This window comes from Cherax quadricarinatus, chromosome 85 (genome assembly GCF_038502225.1).
Source record: "Cherax quadricarinatus isolate ZL_2023a chromosome 85, ASM3850222v1, whole genome shotgun sequence".
In the NCBI taxonomy this organism is placed as follows: Eukaryota; Metazoa; Arthropoda; class Malacostraca; order Decapoda; family Parastacidae; genus Cherax; species Cherax quadricarinatus.
In genome coordinates this window covers 5414145-5431296 of record NC_091376.1, presented here as the reverse complement: position 1 = coordinate 5431296, position 17152 = coordinate 5414145, and the positions used below count along the sequence as shown (strand labels likewise).

The window sequence follows — 17152 nt, the reverse complement described above, 5'->3', positions numbered from 1 at the left end:
TTGATTAACGTCGTTATTATGTGTCACATACACGTCTGTGGGTGGTAGTCAAAATATTAGAGGCACATAATGGGTCCAGGGACTGGACCTCAGAGTTCTGATAGCTGAACAAATTACAGTGGTAATGAACTATTTACATGCTTATATCTGCTTATAATAGTAATAAGTTTATACAGGCATGAATTAGGTCACACACACATAGAAAAAAAATTAAGTGGTTATGCATTACTTACAGTGGGCAAAGTCAGGGTATTTTTACAGTGTTTGGTAATATACCACTATGGATAAAATACTTCGACATTTCTTGAATATTTTTGAGTGAGTTGTCTCTGAATTCATTAATTTTATCGCACTCCAGTACATAATGACGCAGGTGTGACAACACACTCCAGTACATAATGACGCAGGTGTGACAACAGTGCATCTGGCTAAGTTTACAGTTGTTGTACATGAATGGTAGACAGTACCGACAAGATGAAGAATTAGACACATGTACAACATCAGGGTATCATTATTTGTAGACGTTTCACTATCCAATAACTTTATCAATACAAATTCAAAGACATAATGGGAAGACTGTAGAACTATGTATAAAAAATGAGGTAATCAGTCCCTCAGCCTTGAAGTCCACCGTCGTCTTTTGTATACTGTATATATATATACTTCACTTGTTTGTTATAAATTAAATTTCATTCACTTCACGTAATTCACTATATTCAGTTATTCTCCAAATATAAGTATTGTTTATTTCTTCTTGTTTCTTTTTCTCGTTAACTTTTAGCCTTATTAACAAGTCATATTGAGAAATATTGTTAGAATCCAAGCGAGATTCTCTACAGTCTTCACATTATGTCCTTAAATTTGCAGTGATAAAGTCACTGGATGGCCAAAAGTCTACAAATAAAGATACCCAGATGTTGGACACGTATTTAATGATTATAATCAGTGCCGGATTTAAATGAAGAGACACATTAGGCTATTCCACTTGTGAGGTCCCTCACAATCCCCCACTCTTGTGAGATCTCTCACAATCCCCCACTCTTGTGAGATCTCTCACAATCCCCCAGCCTTGTGAGGTCCCTCACAATCCCCCAGTCTTGTGAGGTCCCTCACAATCCCCCAGTCTTGTGAGGTCCCTCACAATCCCTCACTCTTGTGAGGTCCCTCACGATCCCCCAGTCTTGTGAGGTCCCTCACAATCCCCCAGCCTTGTGAGGTCCCTCACAATCCCCCAGTCTTGTGAGGTCCCTCACAATCCCCCAGTCTTGTGAGGTCCCTCACGATCCCCCAGCCTTGTGAGGTCCCTCACAATCCCCCAGCCTTGTGAGGTCCCTCACAATCCCCCAGCCTCACCAATAGAGGAAGATGGAAGAGTATTTTAAACAAAATTCATTAAGCCGAGGATATTGACGGGAGTTTAAAATTCCGCAGTTCACAATTCCTCCTCTACCTGGAGTTTACCTGGAGAGAGTTTCGGGGGTCAACGCCCCCGCGGCCCGGTCTGTGACCAGGCCTCCTGGTGGATCAGCGCCTGATCAACCAGGCTGTTGCTGCTGGCTGCACGCAAACCTATCATGTGGGAGTTCGATACGTGGATTAGGGTAGAAATACTCACGTAGGCTGTTATACGTATAATTACTGATATGTGGACAGAGCCCTTACCAGCCGTACCTATCTCCTTGGCTACACTCGTAAAACTGCCTAGCCGGCTGGCCAGTACCCCGTAGTGGGTCTTTTGAATTAGTGTCAGCTCAGCACAATATGAAGACCGTGGCTCAAGACGGTTGGTCGTGAGTCAACGGACACTGGTTACTGGTAACTGGTTACTACGTTACTACTACTGAGAGTAGTAGTAACGTAGTAACCAGTTACCAGTCTTAGTAGTAACCAGTTACCAGTCTCAGTAGTAGTAACCAGTTACCAGTAACCTGTCCGTTGACTCAACGACCAACCGTCTTGAGTCACGGTCTTTCATATTGTGCTGAGCTGACACTAATTCAAAAGACCACTACGGGGTACTGGCCAGCCGGCTAGGCAGTATTACGAGTGGAAGCAAGGAGATAGGTAACGGCTGGCAGGGCTCTCTCCACATATCGCGAATATACGTAATAACAGCCTACGTGAGTATTTCTACCCTAATCCACGTATCGAACTCCCACATGATAAACCAACGTACGAGCCACAGCCCGGCTGATCAGGAACTGACTTTAGGTGCTTGTCCAGTGCCAGCTTGAAGACTGCCAGGGGTCTGTTGGTAATCCCCCTTATGTGTGCTGGGAGGCAGTTGAACAGTCTCGGGCCCCTGACACTTATTGTATGGTCTCTTAACGTGCTAGTGACACCCCTGCTTTTCATTGGGGGGATGGTGCATCGTCTGCCAAGTCTTTTGCTTTCGTAGTGAGTGATTTTCGTGTGCAAGTTCGGTACTAGTCCCTCTAGGATTTTCCAGGTGTATATAATCATGTATCTCTCCCTCCTGCGTTCCAGGGAATACAGGTTTAGAAACCTCAAGCGCTCCCAGTAATTGAGGTGTTTTATCTCCGTTATGCGTGCCGTGAAAGTTCTCTGTACATTTTCTAGGTCGGCAATTTCACCTGCCTTGAAAGGTGCTGTTAGAGTGCAGCAATATTCCAGCCTAGATAGAACAAGTGACCTGAAGAGTGTCATCATGGGCTTGGCCTCCCTAGTTTTGAAGGTTCTCATTATCCATCCTGTCATTTTTCTAGCAGATGCGATTGATACAATGTTATGGTCCTTGAAGGTGAGATCCTCCGACATAATCACTCCCAGGTCTTTGACGTTGGTGTTTCGCTCTATTTCGTGGCCAGAATTTGTTTTGTACTCTGATGAAGATTTAATTTCCTCATGTTTACCATATCTGAGTAATTGAAATTTCTCATCGTTGAACTTCATATTGTTTTCTGCAGCCCACTGAAAGATTTGGTTGATGTCCGCCTGGAGCCTTGCAGTGTCTGCAATGGAAGACACTGTCATGCAGATTCGGGTGGCATCTGCAAAGGAAGACACGGTGCTGTGGCTGACATCCTTGTCTATGTCGGATATGAGGATGAGGAACAAGATGGGAGCTAGTACTGTGCCTTGTGGAACAGAGCTTTTCACCGTAGCTGCCTCGGACTTTACTCTGTTGACGACTACTCTCTGTGTTCTGTTAGTGAGGAAATTATAGATCCATCGACCGACTTTTCCTGTTATTCCTTTAGCGCGCATTTTGTGCGCTATTACGCCATGGTCACACTTGTCGAAGGCTTTTGCAAAGTCTGTATATATTACATCTGCATTCTTTTTGTCTTCTAGTGCATTTAGGACCTTGTCGTAGTGATCCAGTAGTTGAGACAGACAGGAGCGACCTGTTCTAAACCCATGTTGCCCTGGGTTGTGTAACTGATGGGTTTCTAGATGGGTGGTGATCTTGCTTCTTAGGACCCTTTCAAAGATTTTTATGATATGGGATGTTAGTGCTATTGGTCTGTAGTTCTTTGCTGTTGCTTTACTGCCCCCTTTGTGGAGTGGGGCTATGTCTGTTGTTTTTAGTAACTGAGGGACGACCCCCGTGTCCATGCTCCCTCTCCATAGGATGGAAAAGGCTCGTGATAGGGGCTTCTTGCAGTTCTTGATGAACACAGAGTTCCATGAGTCTGGCCCTGGGGCAGAGTGCATGGGCATGTCATTTATCGCCTGTTCGAAGTCATTTGGCGTCAGGATAACATCGGATAGGCTTGTGTTAATCAAATTTTGTGGCTCTCTCATAAAAAATTCATTTTGATCTTCGACTCTCAGTCTGGTTAGCGGCTTGCTAAAAACTGAGTCATATTGGGACTTGAGTAGCTCACTTATTTCCTTGCTGTCATCTGTGTAGGACCCATCTTGTTTAAGTAGGGGCCCAATACTGGGCGTTGTTCTCGATTTTGATTTGGCATAGGAGAAGAAATACTTTGGGTTTCTTTCGATTTCATTTATAGCTTTTAGTTCTTCCCGCGATTCCTGACTCCTAAAGGATTCTTTTAGCTTAAGTTCGATGCTTGCTATTTCTCTGACCAGTGTCTCCCTGCGCATTTCAGATATATTGACCTCTTTTAGCCGCTCTGTTATTCTTTTCCGTCGCCTGTAAAGGGAGCGCCTGTCTCTTTCTATTTTACATCTACTCCTCCTTTTTCTTAGAGGAATAAGCCTTGTGCATACATCGAGTGCCACCGAGTTAATCTGTTCTAGGCATAAGTTTGGGTCTGTGTTGCTTAGTATATATTCCCAGCTTATATCGGTTAGGACTTGGTTTACTTGGTCCCACTTTATGTTTTTGTTATTGAAGTTGAATTTGGTGAATGCTCCCTCGTGACTAGTCTCATTTTGTCGGTCTGGGGCTCCTCGCATACATGTCTGAACCTCAATTATGTTGTGATCTGAGTATATTGTTTTTGATATGGTGACATTTCTTATCAGATCATCATTGTTAGTGAATATGAGGTCTAGTGTATTCTCCAGTCTAGTAGGCTCTATTATTTGCTGGTTTAAATTGAATTTTGTGCAGAGATTTAAAAGCTCGTGTGAGTGTGAGTTTTCATCAGAGCTGCCTCCTGGTGTTATTACTGCAACAATATTATTTGCTATATTCCTCCATTTTAGGTGCCTTAAGTTGAAATCCCCCAGGAGCAAGATGTTGGGTGCAGGAGCTGGAAGATTTTCCAGACAGTGGTCAATTTTTAACAGCTGTTCCTGGAATTGCTGGGATGTTGCATCCGGAGGCTTGTAGACTACCACAATGACTAGGTTTTGGTTCTCGACCTTTACTGCTAAAACTTCCACTACGTCATTTGAGGCATTAAGCAGTTCTGTGCAAACAAGTGACTCTGCAATGTACAGGCCAACTCCCCCTTTTGCCTGTTCACTCTGTCACATCTGTATAGGTTGTAACCTGGGATCCATATTTCATTGTCCAAGTGATCCTTTATGTGGGTCTCAGTGAAAGCCGCGAACATTGCCTTTGCCTCTGTAACTTGCTCAGCTATCAAAACTTTGGAGTCCAGTCCCTGGACCAATTATGTACCTCTGTAATCTTTTGACTACCGCCCACAGGATGGGTATGGGGTGCATAATAAACATATTAAACTAACTAACTCTGCAAGCAGTCCACGGATGAAAGGTATTTTGTTGTTTGTTGCTGGCTTTAGACCCTGTATATTTGCAAAGAAGAATGTTATCGGACTGGTGGTATTGTTGGTACTGGGGGGGGATTTTTTTTCCGGCATTAGTATCTGTATCTGTTGGTTTGGAGTGGAGGCCATCGACTGTGGTTCCACTCCAGGAATGACTGGATTTGGTGTACGATTTCTGCCATTTCCTGCCAGTTTTTTTTCCTTCCTGGCACTAAAAAACCTCTCCCTCTTGAGTGGCTGTGGCTACCCAGGTTTTCCCATGGCCTGGATGTTTTGTATCTTTTTGTCCCCCGTAGTAATTTAAAAAAAAGCGTACATGTTAAAATTAACAGAACTTTGTAAACATTTTGTGGAATAAGCAGGAATTTTTAGGAAAATGAAATTGTAAGTTTACAGTTATATTCCCTAAAATACATATGTTCTTTTAAAGTTCTTTTATTATTTTTTTTATTAACACTGGCCGATTCCCACCAAGGCAGGGTGGCCCGAAAAAGAAAAACTTTCACCATCATTCACTCCATCACTGTCTTGCCAGAAGGGTGCTTTACACTACAGTTTTTAAACTGCAACATTAACACCCCTCCTTCAGAGTGCAGGCACTGTACTTCCCATCTCCAGGACTCAAGTCCGGCCTGCCGGTTTCCCTGAATCCCTTCATAAATGTTACTTTGCTCACACTCCAACAGCACGTCAAGTATTAAAAACCATTTGTCTCCATTCACTCCTATCAAACACGCTCACGCATGCCTGCTGGAAGTCCAAGCCCCTCGCACACAAAACCTCCTTTACCCCCTCCCTCCAGCCTTTCCTAGGCTGACCCCTACCCCGCCTTCCTTCCACTACAGACTGATACACTCTTGAAGTCATTCTGTTTTGCTCCATTCTCTCTACATGTCCGAACCACCTCAACAACCCTTCCTCAGCCCTCTGGACAACAGTTTTGGTAATCCCGCACCTCCTCCTAACTTCCAAACTACGAATTCTCTGCATTATATTCACACCACACATTGCCCTCAGACATGACATCTCCACTGCCTCCAGCCTTCTCCTTGCTGCAACATTCATCACCCATGCTTCACACCCATATAAGAGTGTTGGTAAAACTATACTCTCATACGTTCCCCTCTTTGCCTCCAAGGACAAAGTTCTTTGTCTCCACAGACTCCTAAGTGCACCACTCACCCTTTTCCCCTCATCAATTCTATGATTCACCTCATCTTTCATAGACCCATCCGCTGACACGTCCACTCCCAAATATCTGAATACATTCACCTCCTCCATACTCTCTCCCTCCAATCTGATATCCAATCTTTCATCACCTAATCTTTTTGTTATCCTCATAACCTTACTCTTTCCTGTATTCTTATTAAGGAATAAAGGAAGTACAATCATCAGATACAATAAGACTAAAAAAACTTTTTTCTGGCCTTCCTCGTAGCAAAATCATCCAAAAGTTCATCAGAATTTGTCTAAGTTTGTGATTTTTATTGCAGAGAATGTTCAGTGTGGACAACCTCTCTTGAGACACTGTGACCCATAATTCATTTTTTGTGGAAAATAATGTATTTTCCGGAAAAAATGCAGTGTATTTTTTATGTAAATTAGTGTAATACATTCTATTTAATAACATTTATGTCATAAAACATAGGAAATTTCTGCGTCTGCACAGAGGAGACTCGCCATTTTGTTTGAATTGAACACAAACGTTGGGAATAATGGGAAGAATTTTTCGTGCTCTAGAGGTAAAATTGGGCTGACACCTCTCAAATAGGAGGCGAAATTGTTGGATGTGCATTTCTGCATGACTTGAGATATCAGGCGACTGGACAAGACAACTCCAGGAACCTCAGATAAGTCTGTGATGTAACTCTGGCCAGTGTTATTTTCATGTATAGACAGAGGTTTTCTGAGTATGATACACCTTGATTTCCAGTCAAATTGGTGAGTGATTTTAAGATATTCTCCTTCTGTTATGTATATGTGTATATATACATAATCATTTATTATTTTTAATATACAGTTAACAAATTTATATATTTACCAGAATTCCTGGTGATACATATTTCATTTGTAATTAATAGGTCTAGAGCAACTTGTGGATAAGACAGTTGTAGGTATCGAAGGGGGACATTTTTGCGACCTAGGTGTCCCAAATTCCTACTTGTCTATGTAGCTGATAAATAATAATTATCTTTGTTATCATTTACTGTTATGTACATAATGAGTTACATTCAGATAAATGTAATTTTCCACATTTTTAATTCTTTTGATGCTTGAAAAAACTTCTCTCCCGAGCAGTTAGTGAACATTAAGTTAAGAAATGGCCATGGCAAGCTTATGACAATTTCAAAAATATTATACACGTTGGCCGATGGCCTCCTAGATTATGAGACCCTAGGCTTCAGCCTGCCAAGCCTATTGGTAAATCCAGCACTGGTTGCAATCGTAATGAGTTATTTATGCAGACATGAATTCAGTCACAGAAAATTAGTGTAGCTTATGTTGTTTTGAATGTGCAAGTAGATGATAATGGAGTTTCTTTTGTGAAGAACAAAATCAGTTAATATCGTAATGTTTATCCCGCAGTATAATAGCAACCCCAACCAGCTGTGTTTCCTGAGTAAGCTTGTGCAGAGAAATGAATCAGATGACAGGACTCGCTACCTTGAGTCCCATTATGCTGTGGACACTATAAAGTCCATGGACAGAATATATGGGTACAACTGGTACTCAACCGGAGGAGAACATACCACCAGGGTAGGTGATATCCCATCAGTGTACGTAATAGACCAACAGATTACATAACAGACCACCAGGGTATGTGATATGCCATCAGGTACGTTATAGAACACCAGAGTATGTAATAGACCACCAAGGTATGTGATATACCACCAAGGTATGCAGTCTATCATCAGGGTATGTGATATACCATCAGGTACGTAATAGATCACCAGAGTACATGATATACCATTAGGATATGCAATAGACCACCAGAGTACGTAATAGACCACCAGGGTACGTGATACACCATCAGGGTACGTAATAGACTACCAGGGTATGTGATATACCATCACTACGTAATAAACAACCAGAGTATATGATATATCTTCAGAGTAAGTAATAGACCATCAGAGTATGTGATATACCACCCGAGTACGTGATGCATCACTAAGGTACGTAATGTTTGTGTCATATGAATGTTGACTGTAAATGGCGAACATTACGCAGTGTTATAAAAAAATATTTGTATAATAAAAAGATCCATTTATAATGTCAGTTACCGGGATTTGTTCTCCAACCCGTGGTATGGTTTGTTTGCAATCATGTCATTACAATTTCGTGAGTCGGAAGCGTATTAATATACATACACAGTACAGTAGTACCTTGACTTGCGAGTTTAATTCATTCTGTGACCGAGCTCGTAACTCAATTTGCTCGTATATCAAATATTTTTTCCTCGTTGAAATTAATTGAATTGCCATTAATCCGTTCCAGTGGAATTCCTGGCTCTCGAGAGGCAGGAGAAAATATTTCAATATAACGCTAATATCAACTCTATGGTTTATTAATCTATCACAATTGATCTAATTTGACATAATAAACAATATAAATAACATAGAAACATGATGTATACTGTAGAATATGTCATGTGATGAGTGGCGGCCCACCACTCCTGCTCCCGTTCTGACCATATGTTTCCATTCTTCCCATAAATAAATTGTGTATCTATTCTTCCCCTTCTGAAAATGGAGTGTTTGTGAGGCTAACTGCACTAGATCACTAGTTTCATAAGGAAAACACTGAAACAATGTATTTATAAATAAGAATTATTGTATAAAATCATAATGAAACATAATAGAGAATGTAAAGAAATAATTATTAATTAATTAACTAATTATTACTTATTAATTTATTAATTTGAACATGATACAGTGAAGTACAAAGTTATTGCAGTGCATTAACCTTGGGGAACAGATGCTGGCAGGTGTTGGAGTGCCTGAGGTGGAAGCTTGGCCCTCCTCATAAACACCTCTATGGCTTCACCAGAGGAGTGGGCACTTTCGAAAGCCTTACCACTTTACTGGCCGGCATTGGGTCGGACGCCCAAGCCCACATTGTTATCTTTCTTGACCTCGAGAAAGTTTTTGAGCTAGCCAGTGCACCTGCCATCCTCTCACTCTTGGCCCGCAGGGGGGTTAAAGGCAGGCTGCTTTCATGGCTTCGTTCCTATCTCCAGGACAGGCGGGCCCGGTTACGCTTCCAGGGGCATGCCTCTTCTCTCAAGACCCTGGACAACGGCACTCCACAGGGCGGGGTGCTTAGTCCCACCTTGTTCAATGTACTGATGCACCAGCTGGTGCGCCTGCCTTTCTCCAGAGGCACCTTCCTCCTCAGCTATGCCGATGACCTGGCACTTGTCGTACCTAGGAAGCGCCGGCTTTTGCAGCGTGCCCAGGAGGACCTCGATCTGCTGGCTTCCACTTGCCGTCACTTGGGGCTCAAGATATCCGCGGCAAAATCCAAAACCATGATCCTTCGCACCAGGGTACCCAGTCAGAGGCTGCGAGTCCTGGGCATCGACCTGGAGTGGGTTCACAGTTATAGGTACCTTGGCATCTACATTGACAGGCGCCTCACATTCCAGAAACATGTGCACCACATTAAAGAGAGGGCTCTGCAGAGGGTCAGGGCATTGAGTGTCATGGCCAACCCTAGGGTTGGGGCCAGCCTCGAGGTCATGAGGTTGTTCTACATCCAGGCAATACGCTCCCTCGTTGACTATGGGGCACTTGCTCTGGTTCACGCCAGACCCATAAACATCAAATCCCTCTTGTGTGATCCAGAACACAGTTGTACGGGCCATGCTGGGGGCTCCTAGGTGGGCCAATGCAGTGGCTCTGAACCTTGAGGTGCAGCTACAGCCTCTTAAAGACAGGATCCAACTGGTAGCTGCCAAGAGGATCGCAAAGTATCTCCGACTCCCAGGGGCTGACAAACTGATGAGAGATTTACGTGTCCGCCAGAGACAGGTCATTCCACTGCATCCCGGCCGCCGATGGATGTGGTCGGTAGCAGATGCCACACGGAAGCTACTGCCCATGACATTACTCCAGGTGGGAGGCTGCGACAGACTGGCAGCGAACTATATGGTGCCACCCCCTTGGGCACCAGAGCTGTTTGCGGTGCACTGGACAACCCTACCAGACAGCAAGAGGCATTGCACTCAGGACATTCTGCAACGACTTGCCTCGGCTAGCATTGTGGGTGCGGAAGGCCCAGGGTGTGTGCCATATTATACCGATGGCTCCAGAGACCCAGTGGCAGGCCGCACAGCTGCTGGGATATTCCACAGCAATCTGACAGCAGGTTGGCGCCTCCCAGACCATTGTACCATCCTCCAGGCTGAACTCTTTGCCATCCAACAAGCTCTGCAGCATGCTCTTGCAGACCATCAGCATCCCCCCATCATCCACGTTGATTCCAAGGCAGCGATCCAAGCGCTTATGCACAGAGAGCCAAAGGACAACATACACTTAATCACATCCATCCGGGGTGACCTGCAGACTCTCATGGCCCAGGGTCGCAGGGCTACCACCAACTGGATCCCGAGCCATGTGGGTATCACTGGTAATGATGCTGCAGATGAGGCTGCTAGGACTGCAACCCTCGAGGCACAGCCACATGCTGCAATCTCCATCAGCCTCAGCCAGATTGCTCTGTGGGCTGCCGGTGCGGCCAGGCTCCCATTCCCTGACCCTGGGGTATGTCAGGGCGACCCACAGGGCGCCCCCTCCAAGTATTCGGACACAGTCCAGAGAACTGAGGGTGCATATCCACTGCCTACGCTTAGGGTATCCCACCACTGCGTGGATTGTTGAACGGGCACGAGAGGAGCTCTGTGCCCATTGTGACCGAATGGTTCCGAAGCCCTTGGTACACTACCTGTTAGACTGCCCGGCTATGATGCCCCTTCGCCGTAGACACTTCCCAATGGCCCCAGTGGGGCAGGCCCGAGAGGATGAGGCAGCACATCTTGTGTACTTAGCTGTCAGGGACTTGGGCGCAGGCCGCCGAGTCTGAGCCTAAATACACCAAAAAATCGAAAAAATATGGAAAATGAGTTATTCATACAGAAAAATAGCTTAACTCTTTGGCAACACAATGGTACAAGAATCAATGTTCTACAACGTTTCTACAAGAAATTATAGTCATTTATATCAGGTATGGTGGCGGTGATGTAGGCCATAATATAGCGAGAGTCCACCAGCAATATTCGATATAAATGAGTTACTCCTCGTCCCCTTCTTCTATTGTTTGGTATGTGAGTGATAGAAAACGGTGTTTTGAAGAGGATAACTGCACTAGAACATCAGTTTACTAAGAAATACACCGAAAAAAACACGATTTCCGCACAAAAAAAAAATTTTTTTGAGACGGTAGGCCGGCCGACGTTCTAGGCCTATATCTCGGAAGTAACTTATTCACTTATTTCGCTCCATAACTCCATTATTAATGATTGTATTGAAATGATTTTCACAGACAATATAAAACAAAGTGTGTTTGAAATTGAGACATAAAATTTTTTGGAATATCTCAAATATTTTTTATTTTATGCGGGGTTAAAAGGCAGATATTTTGGCGAATGCCAAAAATTTTGTCAAATGTATTTTTTTTTAACTTGATAATAAGATATATTAGATGAAATGGCTATGTTAAAATGTCGTGCTAGTTGTATTCTAACAGTTGGGAATGTCGGAAGTGCCACTCGTAGTGCCAATTTGTCACGTCGTGCTGCCATATATAAAAATTATGTTTATATTTTTTTCTTTGTTGTTTGTTGGCCAATCATACTGAAACTTTGTCACATGCTTCTACATATGCACCTCTAAAAGTACACCAAAAATAAAAAAATCGGTTGAAAAATAAAAAAACAAAAAAAAAAACCGTTAGTAACTCGGCGGCCTGCGCCCTTACTTCCAGTCATTGCACGTCATCCCCCCCCCCCCCCGCTGAAGTTGCTGCGAGGGCCTGCTTTAGGCCTCCATTGCACTGCACACCAGCCGCTGTTAGTGCATACTAACGTTAGGTACATCATCTGGCCATAGAGCCGGTGAGGTACCCCCCCCCTTCCTGCTGAAGACCTGCCACGCAGGTGCAAGTAAAGATAAACGACACTTCCCTATCTGAGGAGCCAATGCCAGGTCACCAAAATGGAAGAGACCCGGACCGGGATACCATACCGGCGAATCAATTAGAATAGAATAGATACACAAATAACCCGCACATAAAAGAGAGAAGCTTACGACGACGTTCCGGCCCGACTTAGACCATTTACAAAGTCACATTGTTAAGAATAGAATAGATGCTGGCAGAGGTGGAGGGTGGAAAAGATAGGCTACTTGCTATGCTCTTAATGATACACTTTATCGCTGAACTTAATTGTTACACTCTTAATGCAAGGCAGTAGCAGCGTAGCAGTACTACGCTGCTACTGCCTTGCCAACTCGCACACCTCACTCGTGTTATCTAGGTTTTCATGCTTTAATTCAATGGACATCATCCTCTTTTTCTTCTCAGCACTGTCCTTTGCACTTGCTTTCTTAGGACCCATGGTTAGAAAAAAAAATTTGGCAGAATAACTGCAAATATATATGTATATATATATATATATATATATATATATATATATATATATATATATATATATATATATATATATTTATATAATATATATATATATGTCGTGCCGAATAGGCAGAACTTGCGATCTTGGCTTAAATAGCAACGTTCATCTTGCCATATAGGACAAAGGAAAATTTGTGTATGCAATAATTTCGCCAAAATCATTCTGAACCTAACTAAAAAATATATATTTCACTGTGTTTAGTATTAAATTACTGTAAACAAATCTAAAATATATTTAGTTGGGTTAGGCTAAAATAAATTGTTCTTGTTATAATAAGGATAGGTAAGTTTTCTAAGATTCTTTTGGTGCAAAATTAAAAATTTTTACATTAACATTAATGAAAGAAATATATCTTTAAACGTATAAGAGAAAATTTTAGAAAGGACTTAATTTTAAATGAGTTCTTGCTAACTGACCAGTTTTACATATTCGGCACGACATAGAAAGAGAGAAAGAGAGAGAGGAATGTATGAGAGTGTAGTTGTACCAACACTCTTGTATGGGTGTGAAGCATGGGTAATGAATGTTGTAATGAGGGGAAGGCTGGAGGCAGTGGAGATGTCATGTCTGAGGGCAATGTGTGGTGTGAATATAATGCAGAGAATTCATAGTTTGGAAATTAGGAGAAAGTGTGGGATTACCAAAACTATTATCCAGAGGGCTGAGGAGGGGTTGTTGAGGTGGTACGGACATGTAGAGAGAATGAAACAAAACAGAATGACTTCCAGAGTGTATAAATCTGTAGTGGAGGGAAGGCAGGGTAGGGGTCGGCCTAGGAAGGGTTGGAGGGAGTAAAAGAGGTTTTGTATGGGAGGTGCTTGGACTTCCAGCAAGCGTGCATGAGCGTATTTGATAGGAGTGAATGGAGACAAATGGTTTTTAATACTTGATGTGCTGTTGGAGTGTGAGCAAAGTAACATTTATGAAGGGATTCAGGGAAACCGGTAGGCCGGACTTGAGTCCTGGAGATGGGAAGTACAGTGTCTGCACTCTGAAGGAGGGGTGTTAATGTTGCAGTTTAAAAACTGTAGTGTAAAGCACCCTTCTGGCAAGACAGTGATGGAGTGAATGATGGTGAAAGTTTTTCTTTTTCAGGCCACCCTGCCTTGGTGGGAATCGGCCAGTGTGTTAATAAAAAAAACTATATATATATATCTATATATATATATATATATATATATATATATATATATATATATATATATATATATATATATATATATGTATGTATATATATATATGTGTGTGTGTGTGTGTGTGTGTGTGTGTGTGTGTGTACTCACCTAGTTGTACTCACCTAGTTGAGGTTGCGGGGGTCGAGTCCGAGCTCCTGGCCCCGCCTCTTCACTGATCGCTACTAGGTCACTCTCCCTGAGCCGTGAGCTTTATCATACCTCTGCTTAAAGCTATGTATGGATCCTGCCTCCACTACATCGCTTCCCAAACTATTCCACTTACTGACTACTCTGTGGCTGAAGAAATACTTCCTAACATCCCTGTGATTCATCTGTGTCTTCAGCTTCCAACTGTGTCCCCTTGTTACTGTGTCCAATCTCCGGAACATCCTGTCTTTGTCCACCTTGTCAATTCCTCTCAGTATTTTGTATGTCGTTATCATGTCCCCCCTATCTCTCCTGTCCTCCAGTGTCGTCAGGTTGATTTCCCTTAACCTCTCCTCGTAGGACATACCTCTTAGCTCTGGGACTAGTCTTGTTGCAAACCTTTGCACTTTCTCTAGTTTCTTTACGTGCTTGGCTAGGTGTGGGTTCCAAACTGGTGCCGCATACTCCAATATGGGCCTAACGTATACGGTGTACAGGGTCCTGAACGATTCCTTATTAAGATGTCGGAATGCTGTTCTGAGGTTTGCTAGGCGCCCATATGCTGCAGCAGTTATTTGGTTGATGTGCGCTTCAGGAGATGTGCCTGGTGTTATACTCACCCCAAGATCTTTTTCCTTGAGTGAGGTTTGTAGTCTCTGACCCCCTAGACTGTACTCCGTCTGCGGCCTTCTTTGCCCTTCCCCAATCTTCATGACTTTGCACTTGGTGGGATTGAACTCCAGGAGCCAATTGCTGGACCAGGTCTGCAGCCTGTCCAGATCCCTTTGTAGTTCTGCCTGGTCTTCGATCGAGTGTATTCTTCTCATCAACTTCACGTCATCTGCAAACAGGGACACCTCAGAGTCTATTCCTTCCGTCATGTCGTTCACAAATACCAGAAACAGCACTGGTCCTAGGACTGACCCCTGTGGGACCCCGCTGGTCACAGGTGCCCACTCTGACACCTCGCCACGTACCATGACTCGCTGCTGTCTTCCTGACAAGTATTCCCTGATCCATTGTAGTGCCTTCCCTGTTATCCCTGCTTGGTCCTCCAGTTTTTGTACTAATCTCTTGTGTGGAACTGTGTCAAACGCCTTCTTGCAGTCCAAGAAAATGCAATCCACCCACCCCTCTCTCTCTTGTCTTACTGCTGTCACCATGTCATAGAACTCCAGTAGGTTTGTGACACAGGATTTCCCGTCCCTGAAACCATGCTGGCTGCTGTTGATGAGATCATTCCTTTCTAGGTGTTCCACCACTCTTCTCCTGATAATCTTCTCCATGATTTTGCATACTATACATGTCAGTGACACTGGTCTGTAGTTTAATGCTTCATGTCTGTCTCCTTTTTTAAAGATTGGGACTACATTTGCTGTCTTCCATGCCTCAGGCAATCTCCCTGTTTCGATAGATGTATTGAATATTGTTGTTAGGGGTACACATAGCGCCTCTGCTCCCTCTCTCAATACCCATGGGGAGATGTTATCTGGCCCCATTGCCTTTGAGGTATCTAGCTCACTCAGAAGCCTCTTCACTTCTTCCTCGGTTGTGTGCACTGTGTCCAGCACTTGGTGGTGTGCCCCACCTCTCCGTCTTTCTGGAGTCCCTTCTGTCTCCTCTGTGAACACTTCTTTGAATCTCTTGTTGAGTTCTTCACATACTTCACGGTCATTTCCTGTTGTCTCTCCTCCTTCCTTCCTTAGCCTGATTACCTGGTCCTTGACTGTTGTTTTCCTCCTGATGTGGCTGTACAACAGTTTCGGGTCAGATTTGGCTTTCGCTGCTATGTCATTTTCATATTGTCTTTGGGCCTCCCTTCTTATCTGTGCATATTCGTTTCTGGTTCTACGACTGTTCTCCTTATTCTCCTGGGTCCTTTGCCTTCTATATTTCTTCCATTCCCTAGCACACTTGGTTTTTGCCTCCCTGCACCTTTGGGTAAACCATGGGCTCATCCTGGCTTTTTCATTACTCCTGTTACCCTTGGGTACAAACCTCTCCTCAGCCTCCTTGCATTTTGTTGCTACATATTCCATCATCTCATTAACTGGCTTCCCTGCCAGTTCTCTGTCCCACTGAACCCCGTTCAGGTAGTTCCTCATTCCTGTGTAGTCCCCTTTCTTGTAGTTTGGCTTCATTCGTCCTGGCCTTCCTGCTTCTCCCTCCACTTGTAGCTCTACTGTGTATTCGAAGCTTAAAACCACATGGTCACTGGCCCCAAGGGGTCTTTCATATGTGATGTCCTCGATATCTGCACTACTGAAGGTGAATACTAAGTCCAGCCTTGCTGGTTCATCTTCTCCTCTCTCTCTTGTAGTGTCCCTTACGTGTTGGTACATGAAGTTCTCCAGTACCACCTCCATCATCTTAGCCCTCCATGTATCTTGGCCCCCATGTGTGTGTGTGTGTGTGTGTGTGTGTGTGTGTGTGTGTGTGTGTGTGTGTGTGTGTGTGTGTGTGTGTGTGTGTGTGTGTGTGTGTGTGTGTGTCCGTGGCATCATGGCTAGGGTATCTGAAATATGCTGACAGCTCAGAGATGCTAACATATGGCATCCCCAACATACAGGTAATTATAAAGATAGACAGCAGACATATCAGGCTCTAGGTTGATTCTATACAATACTTGAATATGTTATACACAATGGCATAGTGTATATTTGAATATAATAATTAGGACATACTTAAATGTAACTGATTACAACTTATCTAACAGAATGTAACAGATTGTAATTTAAGCTCCATGGAGCTCCAAGCTGAGGGACTGACCATCTCAAATACTTTTTCTCCAAGGCTGACAGACTGATTACATCATCTTCATTTCACTACTACACTTGCTGCCTCTGTATTTAACTGAAGAAGCCTATTAAGTAGGAGAAGCCTTTCAACAATAAGATAAGATAAGATAAGATTTCGTTCGGATTTTTAACCCCGGAGGGTTAGCCACCCAGGATAACCCAAGAAAGTCAGTG

General features: G+C 43.5%; 1 protein-coding gene across 2 annotated transcripts in view; it reads left to right on the top strand.

Annotated features, from left to right (window-relative positions):
* LOC128703144 (uncharacterized) overlaps nt 1-17152 on the top strand; it is a 226303-nt gene that overhangs the window by 152912 nt on the left and 56239 nt on the right. For both annotated transcript variants that reach the window (XM_070103247.1, XM_070103248.1), the window contains exon 6: nt 7758-7928. In XM_070103247.1, the coding sequence (XP_069959348.1) occupies nt 7758-7928 (171 nt within the window). The remainder of the gene's footprint in view (nt 1-7757; nt 7929-17152) is intronic.